This window comes from Pelodiscus sinensis, chromosome 20, assembly GCF_049634645.1.
Source record: "Pelodiscus sinensis isolate JC-2024 chromosome 20, ASM4963464v1, whole genome shotgun sequence".
Lineage (NCBI taxonomy): Eukaryota > Metazoa > Chordata > Testudines > Trionychidae > Pelodiscus > Pelodiscus sinensis.
The window spans coordinates 22,547,921-22,565,676 of NC_134730.1; the positions used below are offsets into that span (position 1 = coordinate 22,547,921).

Below are 17,756 nucleotides of genomic sequence, written 5' to 3' on the forward strand. Positions count from 1 at the left end.
TACGTCTGTACCTCCGACCCACCCACCTTCCCTGTCCCTGTTCAGGGACCCCTCTCCAGAGCCTCTTCTATAAACAGAAGTATGGCCTAAGGGCCATAGAGCGAGTTCCACAGAAAGGGTTCTATTCCAACTATTTCCTCACTTCCAAAAAGACAGGGGGATGGAGGCTCTTAGATCTCAGAAAACTCAAGAAGTTCATACACAAGTTCAGGATGGTAACATTGGGAATCATCATTCCAGCTCTGGATGAGGGGGACTGGTTCTCATTCCTTGACCTCCAAGACACATATTTTCATATAACAATACACCCAGCTCACAGTAGGTTCCTCTGGTTTGTGGTGGGCAAAGAACATTGCCAGTATCTTGTCCTCCCCTTCAGACTATCAGCAGCACCACATGTGTTTTCTAAGACCTTGGCAGTAGTCAGAGCCTTCCTCAGAAAGCAGGGTATGTCTACACTACCCTCCTAGTTCGAACTAGGAGGGTAATGTAGGCATACCGCACTTGCAAATGAAGCCAGGGATTTGAATTTCCCGGGCTTCATTTGCATGAGCGGGGAGCCGCCATTTTTAAATCCCCGCTGGTTCGAACCCCGTGTAGCGCGGCTACACGGGGCTCGAACTAGGTAGTTTGGACTAGGATTCCTATTCCGAACTACCGGTACACCTCGTTCCACGTTCCACGAGGTGTACTGGTAGTTCGGAATAGGAACCTAGTCCGAACTACCTAGTTCGAGCCCCGTGTAGCCGCGCTACACGGGGTTCGAACCAGCGGGGATTTAAAAATGGCGGCTCCCCGCTTATGCAAATGAAGGCCGGGAAATTCAAATCCCGGGCTTCATTTGCAAGTGCGGTATGCCTACATTACCCCGCTAGTTCGAACTAGCGGGGTAGTGTAGACATACCCGCAGGGAGTTATATTCCCATACCTCGATGATTGCTTGATCAAGAGGTCTTTTCGAGAACACACAATGATCGTGAGTGATCTTAACTGAGACATTTTCACTTTCCCTGGTCTTTTAATAAATGAACAGAAATCTACTCTGTATCCCACCCAGAGAATAAATTTTATTGGAGCACTACTGGATTCCATGGTGGCTAGAGCATTTCTCCCTCTGAGCTGTTTCCAGACCCTGTGCAACATTGTACAAAATATTCTACAGGCCTCGGTGACAGCCGTCCACCCATGCCTACAGGGCCAAGGGCACATGGCACGACCTTCGTGGCATCCCTTGTGAGACTGCACGTGAGATGCCTACAGACTTGGCTGGCATTCATGTATATTCCCAACTATACCAGCCTCACTAAACAGGTTACACCCACGGTGTTAGTGCTGACATCGCTGCAATGGTGGATCTGCCCACACAATTTTCTTTCCGAAGTGCCCTTCCAGTGCCCAGACCCCTCGCAGATAATCACTACAGACGCTTCCCTTCTAGGCTGGGTTGCTCACTGCAGACACCACACAGTGCAGGGCAGATGGTTGCACCGAGAGACGAGACTGCACATCAATATTTTGGAACTCTGGGCAGTCCACAACACTTGTCTCCATTTCCTACCACCCATCCAGAGCCAAACCATATGTGCCCCTATGGACAACTCTCCGTGTATGTAATACATCAATAGACATGGGGGTGCCCAAACATGCTCACTATCCACTCTCTGCCAAGGACGAGATTATCCTCAGACCCCATCCTAAGTTTTTACTGAAGGTCATTTCCATATCAACGAACCTATTTACTTACCCACTTACTATCCCAAACTACGTAACTATCTGAAGGAAGTGACATTACACACCCTCGATACAAGAAGGGCACTTGCTTTTTACATAGATAGGACCAAGCCTTTCAGAAAATATAATAGACATTCTATATCCACATCTGTCCTACCAATGGAACAGCCGTCTCAGTACAATGCATATCCGAGTGCATATCAACTGGAATAGATACTTGCAACAGACTCCGAAATGAAGAGCCTCCACAGTCGGTCACTGCACATTCCACCAGAGCAATGGCTGCATCGATTGTCTTTTTACACAATGTACCACTAGCCGACAGCTGCAAGTGGCTACATGGTCTTCCTCACATATTTTTGCACAACATTATGCTCTACAGTAAGGACCAGTACCTACCACGTCTGTGGGTGATGCTGTCCTTGCTTTTTCAAGCAGATGACTCCAAAGAGCCACCACAATTGTGGTTACTGCTTTTTAGTCACCTGAGAGGAGCACCCACAGGGACATCATTCGAAGGAGAAATAGTAGTTACTCACCTTCTGTAGGAGCAATGGTTCTGCAAGATGTCTGTCCCTGTGGGTGCTCCACTACCCTCTCTTCCCTCCCTTTACTTTGGAGTTCATTATAGGATTTCCGGTAAAAAAAGGAATGGAGGGACACTCGTGCCGCATGCGCAGCTAATGGACAAAAACAGTGCGAGACAGTTGCTGCACACGCATGGCGCGGGAATGCACTGCTAGGCTAAAAATCTTCGATCACCAAGGAGCACTGGTGATCTCGAAGAACCATTGTTACTGTACAAGGTAACTTCTTTCCAGCCCACCCCAGAGCAATGATTTGCATGTACATTTTATTTTCCAAAACAGAAAAATTACCTGAGTAACAGCAGTTAAAGCGCGCACGTGCGCGTGTATGTACATGTGACAGAGAGAATTCTGAAATGCCATAATGATAAAAGATTTTTGCTTGATGGATTCTTTATGCTGGGACTGGGTGTTTTATAGATTGATAACCTAAGGTAGGGTAGATAATCCATTCTGCCAGCGTTGCCTTTTTATTTCTTTTTTTTATGGTGTTATATTATGGTAGGTATCCAGAGGCTTTTTGGGTCCCTATTCATAAATAATATGGTTCAAGCTACATTTGAAAGAGCCTCTTGAAGTTATTCTGTCTCACGTAAATCACTGGCCCACCACAGTTTTCCATTGATTTGATCTGTAGTACTGCAATATCTTACTATATTTAGTTATTACCTCCAGGACGACATTCTAGAAGCTAAGGGAAATGATTATGATGAAGCACTAAGGAAAAGTAAATACAAACATTTTATACTCAATTTTTAAGTACTCTTCACAGTGCTTCTTTTTCAAATTGCCATCTTAGATTTCAGAGTTAACTTTAACTGCAATGATCTGTGCTTGTGTAAGACTGCTAGTTCTGTTGCCTTACCCTTTATACACTGACACAAGAGGAATTTGCTGCTTTTTATAAATAAATTGGGGCCAAAGAGTAAATTCACCCTTTTTTAATATTCATGCCAGCTCAGCTTTAGGGGATTTGAGTGATGTAAGTGTATTGTACTGGGCCCCACAACTAGTACAACAGAAAAAATAATCTTCAAAGTGAATATTTTAGTGCTTCATGCAAGGCACACTGTTCAATGTCTGGGAAAAAAATAAATCTGCTCTTACATTTGTGAGCCACAGTCCATTGTTGTACGTGTTTTCTAAGCTCCAGTAGAAATCTTAAATGCATAACAAATAGACAGTACTGATGCCCACACCTTTGAAAAAAATGAAGTCTTATTCCTGATTATAATGAGCATGTTGTATCTGTTCATAGGATTAAATCCTTGAAAGAAAGGAGGGTACATAAAATCAGATTTCTAAAGGTTAAGTAGAGTTCATTGCATTTATTTTAAAATATTTCAGTATGAAACTCTGGTCTGCAAGAAAGTAGATTCAGGAAAACCAATTAGAAAGTTAACTAACAGCATAGAGTCTGACACTTTCTTTTAAATTTAGCTTGATCATCACACTATTGGCTGCACAATGAATTTCATTGTCTCGTCAGTTAGCAGCGGGGATATGTTTCAATAGGCTGTATGTATGTTTGTTTTTGCTTCTCATCTGGAATTGATACTACGGCTCCAGAGGGACAGGAAGAGTAAATTATCTCCCAGGATTCAGTCACCTAGGGTAGGGACCCTTGGGGAGGGTTAGGAAGACATTTAAATGTCCCTCATTCTGTTTCCTTGAAATTAGTCCTCCGAAGTAGCATCTTACTGTTGACATGCTGCTAGGATCTCTCCAGTTTGTCTGCTTTTGTTACCTCACTTGAAAAAGGTTCTACAACACACAGGGACCCAGCAGAAATTGAGCTTATGATGCATTCCTGTAGAATCTCCCTGGGCTGGAAGAAGGGGGAATGATAAATGTGCTTCTCTCTTCTTTGAGCCTTCTCCTTCCCAAATTTCAACATGCAGATGGGTCCTCTCAGAGCATAGATTTCAGGGAGATGATTGGGCCAAATATGAAGGTATCTAGGCCCAATGCATCACACATCTGTCAATGCATCATTTATCTGTCACGTGTGTGGTAGTAGCAGAGTATTGTTGGCAACTGTACCACTCTCACAACATAAGTTCTGAGAAATTTGTCTGAGTTTTTATAATTGTAAACAGTATCAAATAGCATTAATTCCATAACTCCCAACTACTGTGAGATATGGTACAAATCAAAATCTAGACGTTTCCTATGCACATTGATTTTAGAGAGAGAAAATCATATGTAGGTTTTGTCTTGTTTATCTGTGTGTGCTCTTTTGAGAGACTGGTTTAGCAGTTTGAGCACAGAACTAGAAGTCTGGACTTCTGGGGTCTGTTCCCGGTAAATCACTGACTTGCTGTATCCCTGAATGCCTAACCTTGCTGTGGCTTAGGTTTCTTATCAGAAATATGGAGCTGTGTACATTCCCCACAGCAAAATTTTGAGAGTAATCCAGTAATGTTTGTAAAGTATTTTAAGACTCTTAGGTGGGAGCTATCCTAGAATTGAAAACTATTATGAATCCTTATTTTGTTTTTCTATCTGAAGTGTGGAATATGACTAAACAAAGAAAATACCATTAAGTATATGTCAATATAAAGAACTCTTGGTTTTATTGAAACATGAGAAAACTTTGCTAGTGTAAAATAATATTGTAAGCCTAAGTTGGCAAGATCATAGAGAGTAGGAATGTGAAAAGTTTACCTATTCCGGTTAACCGTTAACTGGTGGGGGCTGGAGCAGCTCCCTGCCTGCTGTAGGCAGAGGGCTGCTACAGCCCTGTGGGAGGGGGGCAGCCTCAAACAGGGCGGCATCCCACAGGCAGTGGCTGCTCTGGTGTCCGGAGCAGCCTCTGTCCACGGAAAACCCGGGTGCCTCATAGGCAGAGGCTACTCTGACGTCCAAAGCCAGACATCTGTGGCAAGCCTGGATGCCTTCGAAGCAGGAACTTCCCCAGGGGTTGCTTCAGCCTCTGTCCCCCCGACCCCCACCTGTGCTCCCTTTAATCAGATAACTGGTTAAACATAATGTTTAAGCGGTTAACCAATTAAATGGAATTTTACATTCCTAATAAAAAATTCAAAGGCAGGTGAGCCAACTTAATATGTACATAGTTTTAAAACTAACTGAGAAACAGCATTTAATTTTCATAGATTAAAATAAGAGACTGTTAAAGAAATAAAGCATGGTTTTCTATAATGAAAAAGCAGCTGGTACTGCTTGTTCATGAAAAGAACAAGCTACTGGTATGTGAGTGGGTTGGAAATGTGGTGCATTAAATTCATGTACAGGATTGCATCTTTACAGAGTTCATAAAAGGAAACTAGAAAATGGAAATGTTTTGGCATTGAGACTAAAGAATGTTTGCCTAAGGGTTATATGTACCAGTTAACAATATTCTGATGAGAGCGTGAAAAGGGTAAGGTGGTTAATAAAGAAAAATGGAAAAATTATTTTCACCAGGATATTTTCAATGTACTACCTGAGAAAATCCAACTAAACATAATTAAAACTAGCATGTCTATCTTTTTTGTTGTGTCCAGTTCCTTTTTCACATGGGGGAAAAATAGGTATGATCAGTATAAAGGTTTTACCAGTCTCCTTACATCTGAGTTGTCCTACAGTGGTACAGGTCTGCAGAAATACGGGATATTTCTTCAGCTCTATTTTTATTGGTACATCACCATTTAGTTTTTATGTGTATTTAGCCGTAACCTATAGCAGTTACTTGATCTTTTGAGGATAGAATCCTTTCCTGCTCCCTCAAATTGAGGAGATTTAGGGTGTGTTCTTTGTCAAAGTGTGCTGTGAAAGGAATAAAGTAAATGTGAATGCAGCAACTTCCAGCATATCAGAATTGGCAACTCCCAAATCTTTATAAAAAGATAGCTTGTTGGTATATAGCTAGCTTGTTGCGTGGAGGGTGATAGGATAGACAACTTTGCTGATCTTTTCCAGATCTAATGTGACTGATTTCTGTTTTATATGGCAGTCATTTCAGTCAAGAAATGGTATATTCCATATAAGGGGTTATCCTTGCCTATAAAATAAAAATGTCAGCCAGAACCCCCTGTTAGATCCAGGCCTTGTTTTAACTGTTTTCTGTTACCATTTATGCCTCTCTATACTAAAATGTACATAATTCAATGTTCCTGTGATCTGGCTTTGACATTTAAAATGTAATATTCTTAAACATTTCCTATTAACTTAGTTTTCTTTCATTCAAAAGTGTGCATCAAAGTGTTTAAAAATTATTCACAAATTATGTCAGTGATGTCAGTACAGTAGCAGATGTGTATGGTTTTTTCTTATGTATCTGTTTACATATGTATATCTTGATAGTTTTTTTGCATCTTGATAATTTCTAAATTATTTTAAAAATAACAATGCAAACATGTACAGAATTCTAAAAATAGCGATTCATTGTTTGATATATTAAGATAAAGTGCCTTGCGGTAATAAAACTTGAAAATTTAACTCATCACTTCTGTAAATGCTGAATGGATGTCATAGTATTAAGGGTTTTCACTAGATTTGACTGTGCATCAGATGTCCCATTTTCCAGCACTTAAGATTTCAATATATGCCAGGCTGTGAATAATCCTGTGTCTGCCTTAGTGGAGATGGTACAGGGGACATGATCCTGTTCAATTAATGGAACAATGTAGTCTGACAGCTTACATATCAGTGGAAAATACATTATAGCTATTAAGGGAAATGCTGTGGAAAAAGTTTTCTCTATCTATCTAATCACAATAAAGCTCCATGATTTAAACTGTCATGTCTTAGTTGACGGCTTTAAAGGTGATGTTGCTTTCATTATATCAATACTATGTTCAGGCTTGCTAAATTCAGTAAGAGAAAATGAAAATAATTCTATACTTTTTGCCCAGGTTACTGTTCTGTTCTTCAAAGTATTACTAAGGAAAGTTTGGCATAAGCTGGGACAGGAAATTGAAACCTGAATACTATTTTAAACTGATAGGGTTAAAGGCCTTTCTTTTACACCAGCACACTTGTTCTTTTATTTGATACTTGAACTCTAAAAAATTTCTGTGACTTTCTAGGGAGAAGGAGGAGCAGCTGACTCGGGTGACAGAGGTACAGAGGCTGCAGGCCCAGCAGGCAGATGCTGCCCTGGAGGAGTTTAAGCGGCAGGTGGAGCTGAACTCAGAAAAAGTCTATGCTGAAATGAAACAGCAGGTGAGAAGGTCACAATGCCAGCCTTTCTGAGACTCTCTGTCTCAGTAGGATAGCATATTCTGATCTTCTAATGCCAGAAACATGTTTCACTTGACAGTGCTACATCAAAATCTTTCACAATGTAGTGTCTTTGCTAGCAAGTCAGAGGGGGCTGTTAGCAGTTGATTCATCTTTATAACAAAGCCAGAATTGTCATTGTTATATAGCTATCTAAAGTTATGTTACTGATTAGCGATTTTCTGGGATTCTGAGTAAAACATAGTGGTTTATATACTTTTATGGAACAATGTCTGTACTTTCCTATTTTTTAACTTTGTCTCTTTGGTTATACTTTTAGGGACATACCACTCTCTTACCAGTGGGATTTTTGCCATAATTTCAAATAGAACAGAGCCAAGCTAATTCTGATTGTGGTCAGTGATACGCATTTGACTACAAAAGCCTTTTTCCCACTTGAAAATTACAATTAATGATAATTTATTTGCATGCTACTTAGTGTGCTAATCAATTTACAGAACAAATAAGATTAATATATTGGCCCCAAGGAGCTTAGAGATATTACACATCAGAATAATGAACAATAAAATGGAAAGGGATGAGAAAAAAGAAAGAAACAGATACATTGATGGTCTGCTAATATGATAAAAATGCTTATAGTATCTTTGTCTAGTGCATTTACCTGATTCTGCCAGCCAGCTTGCCTCTTCAATAGGAAAATGCACTTGTTTTTTATTACAGGACTATATAATATATATTATGATATTATAATGGATGCAAGAAGAAACTTCTGGTAAAGCATCTTGGTGAACACTTCTATAAAACAGAGAATGTTTCAGTTCTAAAGTTTTGCTCTTGCACTGGGGAGCACTAAAAATAGTAGAAGATGTGATACTATTGCAGTTGCCACTTCTGGCTATCAACAGATCTCTGTAAAATATTTATTCTTCTCTGAGTGGTTGCTCATGTGCACTGCAACAGGTGTGTGTGTGTGTGTGTGCGTGCGTGCGCGCGCACTTGCAAAATCATTGGAAAGTTTTTACCCTAGCGGTATCTTTCTTTCCTGTTGACTGTGAAGTCCCCTGGAGTGGCACCGCTGTGGCAATTCATATAGGACCTGCCCTCCTTCCCCCCCAGGTTCCTTCATACCACCCGTGAAGGTTGTTGGAACAGCTTCTGTCTCTTGCTTTGCAAAAGTCTCGGTTCTGTTGTGTGGTAATTTTGGAAAATAAGTAAAAAAAATTATAAATACTTAAAGATAACTGAAGTGAAATGTAGCATAAACATAATTGAGATAAATACTATAGGGATATATACATCTTATACAGAAATCTTTAACTTTTAAATTCATGTTAATGATGACACACATGAACCAAATATTGGCAAGGAAAAAAAAGCAGTAGTGCTAGAAATTTGCCTGCTTATTTTGTTGAAAAGAATGAAAGCCTTTCAACTTTGCATGCAATCTATATTGTTAACAATTGTTTTTGTTGTGAAATGCTGGTTTTGCTTCTTTCATAACCTTCAATGTAAAAGCAGCAGAACTATAGGGGGATCTGCTCTTTTAGAAGTCTTGTACAGAGAACGGATAATGGAATTTTGAAATAAAAAAAGCTGTGAATCTGTTTTGAAAAGCAACTTTTATTTTACAAACTAGACCCACGAGGGAAATAAAACAGGCCCTAAAATTTCAAAGTCGCTCTCTCTTACATTTTTCTCTAATCTGAATCTCTCCTTTAGCTTTTCCACGTGAGAAATGTATTTATAGTCTCATTGAAGGTATGGTTTCATTGAGCCAAAAACACTGGGCTCATGATTTAATAGTTTTCAAGAAAAAAGATTGTGCAAAATAATCCTGAAAATATATTTAGGTATGAAGATATTTGGTAAGTTTTTTTTATTTGCTTAAAAAAACAAACACAAATTGTACATTTAAAAATATATATTTTACTGAATTCTATAAAAATGCCATGTGGTGGTTTTTTTCCCTTTTCTAAGTGCTGAATACCATTCTGGTTGTGTGTTAAATACAGAAAGCCAAACTGTTCTTTAATTCCACTTCATTCATTCATGCCTCAGTCCAGGTTTGTGATAACGTCAGCTTTATCCAAAGCATGAATGTGAAGACCAAGACTATTACAGCCAAAAAATCAGTTCATGGAGGGTAGTACTATGAGTAGCTATTAGCCAAGATGGGCAGGGATATAAACCCATGACCTGGAGTGTCCCTAGTCTCTGTTTGCCAAAAGCAAATGGGAATGATTGACAGTAGGGATGTAAAATATTGTTTAACCAGTTAACTGATTAAAGGGATTCTGCTGCTGGGCTGGAATCCCTCCCACTACCATAGACAGGACCTGCTCCAGCCCAACCAGAGCAGCTGCTGCCTGTGGCCTTCCGCTGTGGGCAGGAGCTGCACCAATCAGAATGCCAGAGCAGCCCCTGCCTGTGGTGGGGCTAGAGGAACCTCTGGCCAGCAGCAGGTGAAAAGCTGCTCCAGCCCCACCAGTTAACTTTAACCTTAATAAGCTTCACCTATTAACCTTCACATTTCTAGTTGACGGGGTGATCACTTGATGATTATCTGTTTTGTTCATTCCCTCTGGCCACTGTTGAAGGGTAGTAGGTAAGTGGGCTGGATAGACCATTTTTCTGTCCTAGTATGGCTATTCTAATGTTCTTATTGAATTGTAGTGAAAGGGACTGTCATTTGACCATCACACAGTGTTTTGTGTGATCTAAATGGAACTGGTGGGTAGTGCTCAACAATTGACTGGTTTTGGTCATAAACAAATATCATGATATGAAACAATAGTGGAGAAATACAGAAGCTATCCAACACAGTAAAATATTTGTGATTTATTTTAATTCACCAAAGAGATAAAATGCTAATGGCCAAATTTCAAAGGCACTTCCTGATTGGTACTGCAGAACCCTATATTCATGTAGACAAACAGTCAAATACACATATTTTCTGCTATTTTCTGCAGTTGCTAGTTTTAAACTGAGTCATTTGGTTTGCTTCATTGAAAATGTGACTGTATATCTTATTTGCTGTATAGCAGGCTGCCCTAGTTATCATCATCATTGTGGTCTTCTTTTTCTTTCTTATTTGTATTACCGTTTCACCCAGGGAGCTGAAACAGAATTGAAGCTGTCTGTATTAGGAGTTGAACAAATATATAGGAAAACCTTGCCTTGTCCTGAGGAGCTTACAGTTTGTGGCATGTAGATAATGGCTTCTGCTCAGTATTAATCTTATTTTCTTGACAAAGAAAGAACTACTCGGCTACTAAATCCTCTTCCTTCCCTGCCTTTGATAACTGCATTTGACTTATAGCTTAGGAAGTGTCACTAATCTAGTGATAGCTACTGTTCTTTCATTGTACTTATGCTGTCACTGTGTAGACCTATTTTGGAGAAGGTATTCCTCACCTGAAACACACTCAACAGACTATGGAACTTTGGGCATACAGAATTCCCTACCTCTGGTACATAAAACACCACCACCTAAGCACAACAAGGCTGTTAAATTACATTATTATGAGAAAAATCCATCACAAGTGAGAAATTTCAAAACAAATGCTTATACAGCATTATTTTGCTTATCATTGTGCTTGGGTATTAAAAGCGTTTCAGTGCAGTATTTTACGATGTGCTGTTGTACTCAGGGCTAGGAATATTAGTTAAAATTAGCTATAATTTTAAATCTCCATGCTCTTATTAGTTCCTATCGGAATCTTTGTTTAATTTTTTAAAAACAATGAATAGTTCTGCAGCACCTTAGAGACTAACAACTTATTTGTACCCTGGACCCATTACTCCATTCATCTGAAGAAGTGAGTTTTGCCCATGAAAGCTCATTATACCAGCTACATTTTTTGTCTTTAAGGTGCTGCAGACTTATTTGTTGTTTTCTAAGTTTGTTTGTTACTGACTAACACGGCTACCCCTCTGAGATATTTAATTTTTGTGTGTTTTGCATAGTGACTTGGATTATTATTTCCATCACCATTGTATTATATTTTAGTTTCATTGCACTCGACACACTGAGGTTAAGCAATGAAAAACTGTAAGAGTGAAAGACTGTGAAAAACAATATGCTAATTTAAATAAATTAGTTCATAGCTGAGAATTTAACTTTTTAACATGTATTAAATGTTCAAATTTTTTGTTTGACTGACCGACCATTAAACATTTTCTCTGTATATATATTTTATATACTATTCATTTAAGGCAGAATTCTGATATCCTGATACTCATGTTGACTTGTTTTATGGCCTGCGTCTGTGTCTTCAGTAAGTAGTAAGGTGCTATTCAACATAAATAAAAGTATCAGGATACGGCCCTTCATGTTAAAACTTAAAACTTACTGAAGCAAATTTTGCACTCAGTTAAACCAATGTAAATCTGGACTGACACCATTGCACCTCCGCTATTGGAACCATTTGGGGTCAGCAAGGTAGGCGAAGGGGGATGTCGTGCACTTTTTATTCCTATTGATTTTGTGAGAGTTGTAGGTTATCAATATCTATTTGTCAGGCACCCGATGAACAAATAGGCACATTAAGTGCTGATAGTATCATCTTAGTTGGAGATAGTCAACTGCAATCAATAAGATTATTATAAAATTTTAGTATTATGCAAATTATTTGGTATGTGAGATAGGTGCTATGCTTGTCTGAGTTAATGACTATGGAACATAAGAATGGCCATACTGGGTCAGATCAAAGCTAATGCCAGATGCCCCAGAGGGAGTGAACACAACAAGTAATCATCACGTGATCCATCTCCTGTCATCCATTTCCAGATAAACAGAGGCTAAGGACACCATTCCAACCCATCCTGGCTAATAGCCATTGATAGACCTAACCTCCATGAATTTATCTAGCTGTTTTCTGAACCCTGTCAAAGTCCTAGTCTTCACAACATCCTCTGGCAAGGGGTTCCACAGATTGACTGTGCACTGCATGAAGAAAAACTTCCTTTTGTTTGTTTTAAACCTGCTGACTATTAATTTCATTTGATGGCCCTAGTTCTTATATTATGGGAACAAGTACAGTAGACTTCCGATAATCTGGCACCTTTGGGACCTAGGTGGTGCTGGATTATCGGATACGCTGGAGTATCAGGAGGTACTGCATACTCCCAACCCAATCCTCCTCTCTTCCCCTCCAACCTTATGCTCAGGCCCCGGAGCTGCCAGTACAGCTGCACATCTCCCTCCAGGCACTGGGGCATGTGTGCTGAGCAGCCAGCTTTTCAATGAGCTGGCTGGGACGCCATGTGTAACCCAATCCCCTCCCCAGAGCAAAACACCCCCCCTCCCTGCTGTAACCCAATCTCCCTCCCCTTCCCCTTTTCCGAAGCCAAACACCTCTTCTCCCTGCTGTAACCCGATCTCACTGCCTCCCCCCCCCCCGCCCGCAACCTTATGCTTGGGTACCGGTACAGCCGCGAGTCTCCCTCTAGGCACTGGGGCACATGCACTGAGCGGCTGGCTTTTCAGTGAGCTGGCCGGGACGCCGTACGTAACCCAATTCTCCTCCCCATCCTTCCCCTTTCCTGGAGCCAAACACCTCCCCTTGCTGCTGTAACCCACGTGAGAGTGACTGATCTGAGCAGTTCCGGGTTCCATCCCGGTTCCGTCAGGAGCGCTTGCTATTTTGATGCCAGACTATCGGGAGTGCTGGACAATTGGGTGCTGGACTATTGGAGTTTTACTGTAAATAATTATTCACTTTTTTTCATACAAGAATGGTTTAGGAGAAGATTATTGGCAGTTTTTTGTTTAAAGCAGAAATTTTTAATATGCTTTATTAAATTGATAATTTTGAAAGAAATCAATAACATAAGTGCCCAGTTATCTTTGGTGATATTTTTTCTGTGAAGGATTGACAGGAAAGAAACAGAATATAGGGGTGTATTTCAAATGGTCTTATTATCACTTAGAAATAATTTAAGGGTGGAGGGTATGACACTGATGTTACATCTGTTAAGAATCTTCTTCGGATTTATTGTTTCATGAGACCCTCATTGTGCCAAGCTTTTTATGACCATATAGATGAGTAAAAACAAGTACAAATCCCCCTTTCATATTGGCATATTGTACATATGCCACGTACAATCTGCAGGAATTGCAACTCTGACATTGTGGGGAGAACAAAGGGCTGTGCGCCAAATGCCTCCCACCAGAGCAACTGGGCCAAGAGGGAGGGGGCAATAGACGGAACAGTGATTTCTCCTCTGTGAGCTCAAGCCAATTGATCTGACTGGCCACTTGGAGAGGATTATGGTGCACCCCTCAAAGGTTATGTCACAAATTGCTCTCCAGTGTACACAGCTTGCTGCAACTCTTTGCAGCAAGCCTCCCAACCCAGGTAGACGCTCTGGGTTTGCAGGGTGTGAACAACTGCTTTAAAAATAAACATTTAGATGGCACTTGGAAGTGCATCTTGGGCTGGATATCAGAGCTTTGAAGACCATTTGCTTCCACAGACTACAGAGCTTGACCACCAGCCTCCAGCAAAGTCTGCTTGGCTTTTGTAGTGTTGTAGAGTGACCCTGAGTCTCTCAACCCTGGTAGGGAGGCTGCTGCTGTATGCTAGTGCTTCTGAAGCCCAATACTACCTCTTATTCTGATGTGTTCAAGTAGCACAATCTATCCCTGGGTTTCTAAGATAGCTCATCATAGGATTAATTATAGCACATTTACTCAAGTTGATGAATTCCTTTATTTTCAGTGGAGCTACTTTCAGAGTAACATGTTACCTAATGTGAAAAGTGTGGCAGAATTGGGTCCTATATGTTCATCCGAGAAAATGGAAATGTCAATTGCACACTCCTCCTTGTCAGAGAAAATCAAGTTTGTGCTTTGCCTTTATTAATCATATAGCAAAATTATCTATATAGCAAGTATTTCAAGGCTATTGCTTTTCAGCGAAGACATGTCAAACCATGTTGTAAATGTTATGTTGTGTTGCAATCAGTACATGCCTTCTAAACACTTATCTAGCAATTCAGAACATAGTTCCTGAGAAGTACTGAACTCTTAAAACTCTCATTGACTTCAGCGAGGTCTGCAAGTGATCAGCACCTCTCTGAGTCAGGTTCATAAAGAGCAAATGATAATATAAGACAATGTAGGAAATAACACTACAGTGACTAAGTTTCAAGTGATTACTTCAGAGAAACAATACTGAAGCTCTGTTTGTACCCATCCTTTCTCATTTTTCCTCCACTCGTGCTCCCAATTCTTAGATAAGCTACATATGTTCTTCTAGAGACAATGTGATACAATATTGGAGCAAATGCCATTGCTTTTTCATAGTTGGGTAGAGCATAGAATGACCTATTGACATCATAAAGTGAAATCTTTAGTAACTATAGCAACACTGGACTCTGAACTTCACAGCAAATATTAAACTTTTTAAATTCTTTTTTCATTGTAACATTAAGGAAGTTACAAATGGACTGGGGTCTGGTATTATCAGTTAGTATAATCAATATTTGGTTTATTTATTAATGTAATTTATGATTTTGTGATATTTACTTGCCATCTGCTTCTTATTTTTCAATAAGCTCATGATTATTAAGTCATCTGATGTCCATTAGATGGGTGACTGAAATAATTTCAACTTTAAGCTCAGTTTTGTTTTTTCCTGATGTAGGTGCCTGTCCTGTTATAAAACTTCTTTTATTATTGTTTATTTGGGTATACATATACTGGTATTTTCATGAGTGCTGCTTCGAGTGTTGGCCAATTGATTTTAATAGCCTACACTGCATGGTACATCAAAGCAAAGAGAGAAAAATCAGACTAGCTTATAAAACTCTAGATTAAAAGCACTGTATACACATCACTCACAAAAGAAAAGTATTTACAAAGCCAAATAGTAACTGCCAAAAAATGAATAAACAGAATATGTGACAATATTTTGGCTCTAGTATTTGTTGAGCTTGGCGAATGAGAATCAGAAAACCTCATTGCACTTATGGCCAATATGCATTTTCTGTGCTAGAGATTGAGTAACAGAAACATACTGTTTTATCTGTAGAGTTTATATAATATATTACTGTATTTGTAAAAATTGACACAGAAAATGTATACAATATTTTCAGTATTAAAAGATGATTCTTTTAATATTTTGAACTTTATTTTGCCTAAGTTCTTCATTTTTAAGTGTAGTTGGAGAAAACTAAGGGGCCTCCCTTTCTTTGATGTATGAGATGTGGAAACGATGGGCTTCAAGGAGAGGGCTCAACTGGACTGAGAGGAGTGAGAAGGTGATGATAGTAGCAGAGGCCACTTTTTTAAGGGCTTATTTGGGGAGGACATGAAAGAGAGGCATGGGCTGTTTCTGATCTACCTGCAGCTGAGTGACCTTTAGTCACTCCTCAGGGCTCTAGTTTATCCCCTTCCTATATCTGGGAAAACAATTCCCAGCCATGCATTTTCCCCTTAACCGGAGATCGCTTTTAATTACTTCCCCATGATTAGTGATCATTTTCCTCCTCTTTATCTGGCTTAGAAGTGTTATTTGAGCTATTGACAAATACATCTATGGGCATTCTTTTAGGCCACATAGGATTTTACCTTGGGGAGTACAGATATTCATTGTTTTTCTTCTTTTGGTATAATCAAGAGACTTGCAGTGGAAAGTGGATTCCTGACAGTTAAACTCCCCTTCCTTCTTCTGCTCCCTTTAGGGAGGTACTGCTACTTAGCTTGAGACCTAGATCTTAAATGGATTTGGTGGGTAAAAAGTGAGGTGTCATACGAACATAAACCCTTGAAATACAACGGAGTTGACAGTTGTGCTTTTGATACAAAAGCCTTTGTTATCTGAGTTATGAAATTGCTTCCTTGATACCATATAAGGGAATATGTGTGACTCTTTATTCATAGGCAATGACTGTGTTCAGACAACTTGCTGCCAAATAATTCTCTTTTAAGGTTCTTCCCTGATTTTAAGATACATTTATTTTAAATGTGTGGTTTTTCAATCAACTTGGAGCATTACTTTCCAAAAATTTCCACAAACTATATTTTAAATAAATAATCTTAGTGGTGTGTATAAATCTAATATTCCATTGATTTTTGTGGAATATTACAACTATTGAATGAAAAATAAGACCTTGCATTCTAATTGGGAATATAGGTGATATATCTGTGTAACTAACTAATGATCTTCAACATACTGATATGTTCATTTCCACTCCTTACAAATGACGAGTTTTTATTATTGACAATTATCTTCAGGTTGTTGAATAGCTTTCAAAAATGTGTCACAATGTGTTTGGAACTATGCACTTAAAAAGTAAATATCGCTTTGTTTATCTTGTAGATGGAAAAAGTGGAATCAGATCTAAGCAGATCAAAATCTCTTCGTGAAAAGCAGTCCAAAGAATTTTCTTGGCAATTGGAAGAACTCAAACAAAGATATGAGCAACAGGTCAGTCTGCCATTTTTATTTGGTAAGACAAGGTGTGTGAGGTAATATTTTTATTGGACCAACTAGTGGTGGCAAAAGAGACAAGCATTCAAGAGATGAGTTACAAATAGCTAAAAATAAAAGCGCTAGTCCAATAAAAGATACTATCTCACCCACTTTTGTGTGTCTAATATCCTGAGACCAGCACAGTTACAATTATATTGTTGACATTTTTACTTGGTGGTATTTGTCTTTTCAGGGTACGTTAGCTCCAGTATCCAGACTAGTCTTGGTCTGACTTGTTCATTACGTTGGCATTCATTCTTTTCTGTCAAAGCAGACCCCTCTGTTTCCAAAACCATGTTTTAAATAGAAAAACTCCTTGTTTCTACTCTGCTATATCTGGGCACTATTTCCTAAAGGGTTCTCAGTCTGACAAAGAAAAGAATGCATTTAATCTATTCTTACTTACATTTTTTTCCTTTATTGGCACAATCTTTGTTTTTATAAGAGTCATCTTTAAGTGGTTTTGATAGACTATCATTTTAAAGATTCAACGAGCCTCTCCAGCAATGTTCCCTGTGAGCTGGGCACTTGTGCAGCCACTGAGGAGAAATTCATATGCTGCCCAGCTGATTAGCAGAGTGCTTACAGCTAGGTTTTGTATTTCCACAGGTGGTGCACATTCTCACATGCCTTGTCGCATGTAACATTATTAAAAAGCCACACATCGATGGAAAAAATTAGAGGGAACATTGCCTTCCAGTGCTTTAATTTTGATATGCAGAAGTAGAGGAGAGTAGGGATGTTAAGAAGTGGTAGAGAGGTGAAGAGCAGGGAT

General features: G+C 39.3%; 1 protein-coding gene across 8 annotated transcripts in view; it reads left to right on the forward strand.

The window, feature by feature from the left end:
- Window positions 1–17,756, forward strand: part of CEP112 (centrosomal protein 112) — a 355,922-nt gene that overhangs the window by 180,628 nt on the left and 157,538 nt on the right. For all 8 annotated transcript variants that reach the window (XM_075903951.1, XM_075903955.1, XM_075903952.1 and 5 more), the window contains 2 exons: window positions 7,349–7,484; window positions 16,829–16,936. In XM_075903951.1, coding sequence (XP_075760066.1) covers window positions 7,349–7,484; window positions 16,829–16,936 — 244 coding nt within the window. The remainder of the gene's footprint in view (window positions 1–7,348; window positions 7,485–16,828; window positions 16,937–17,756) is intronic.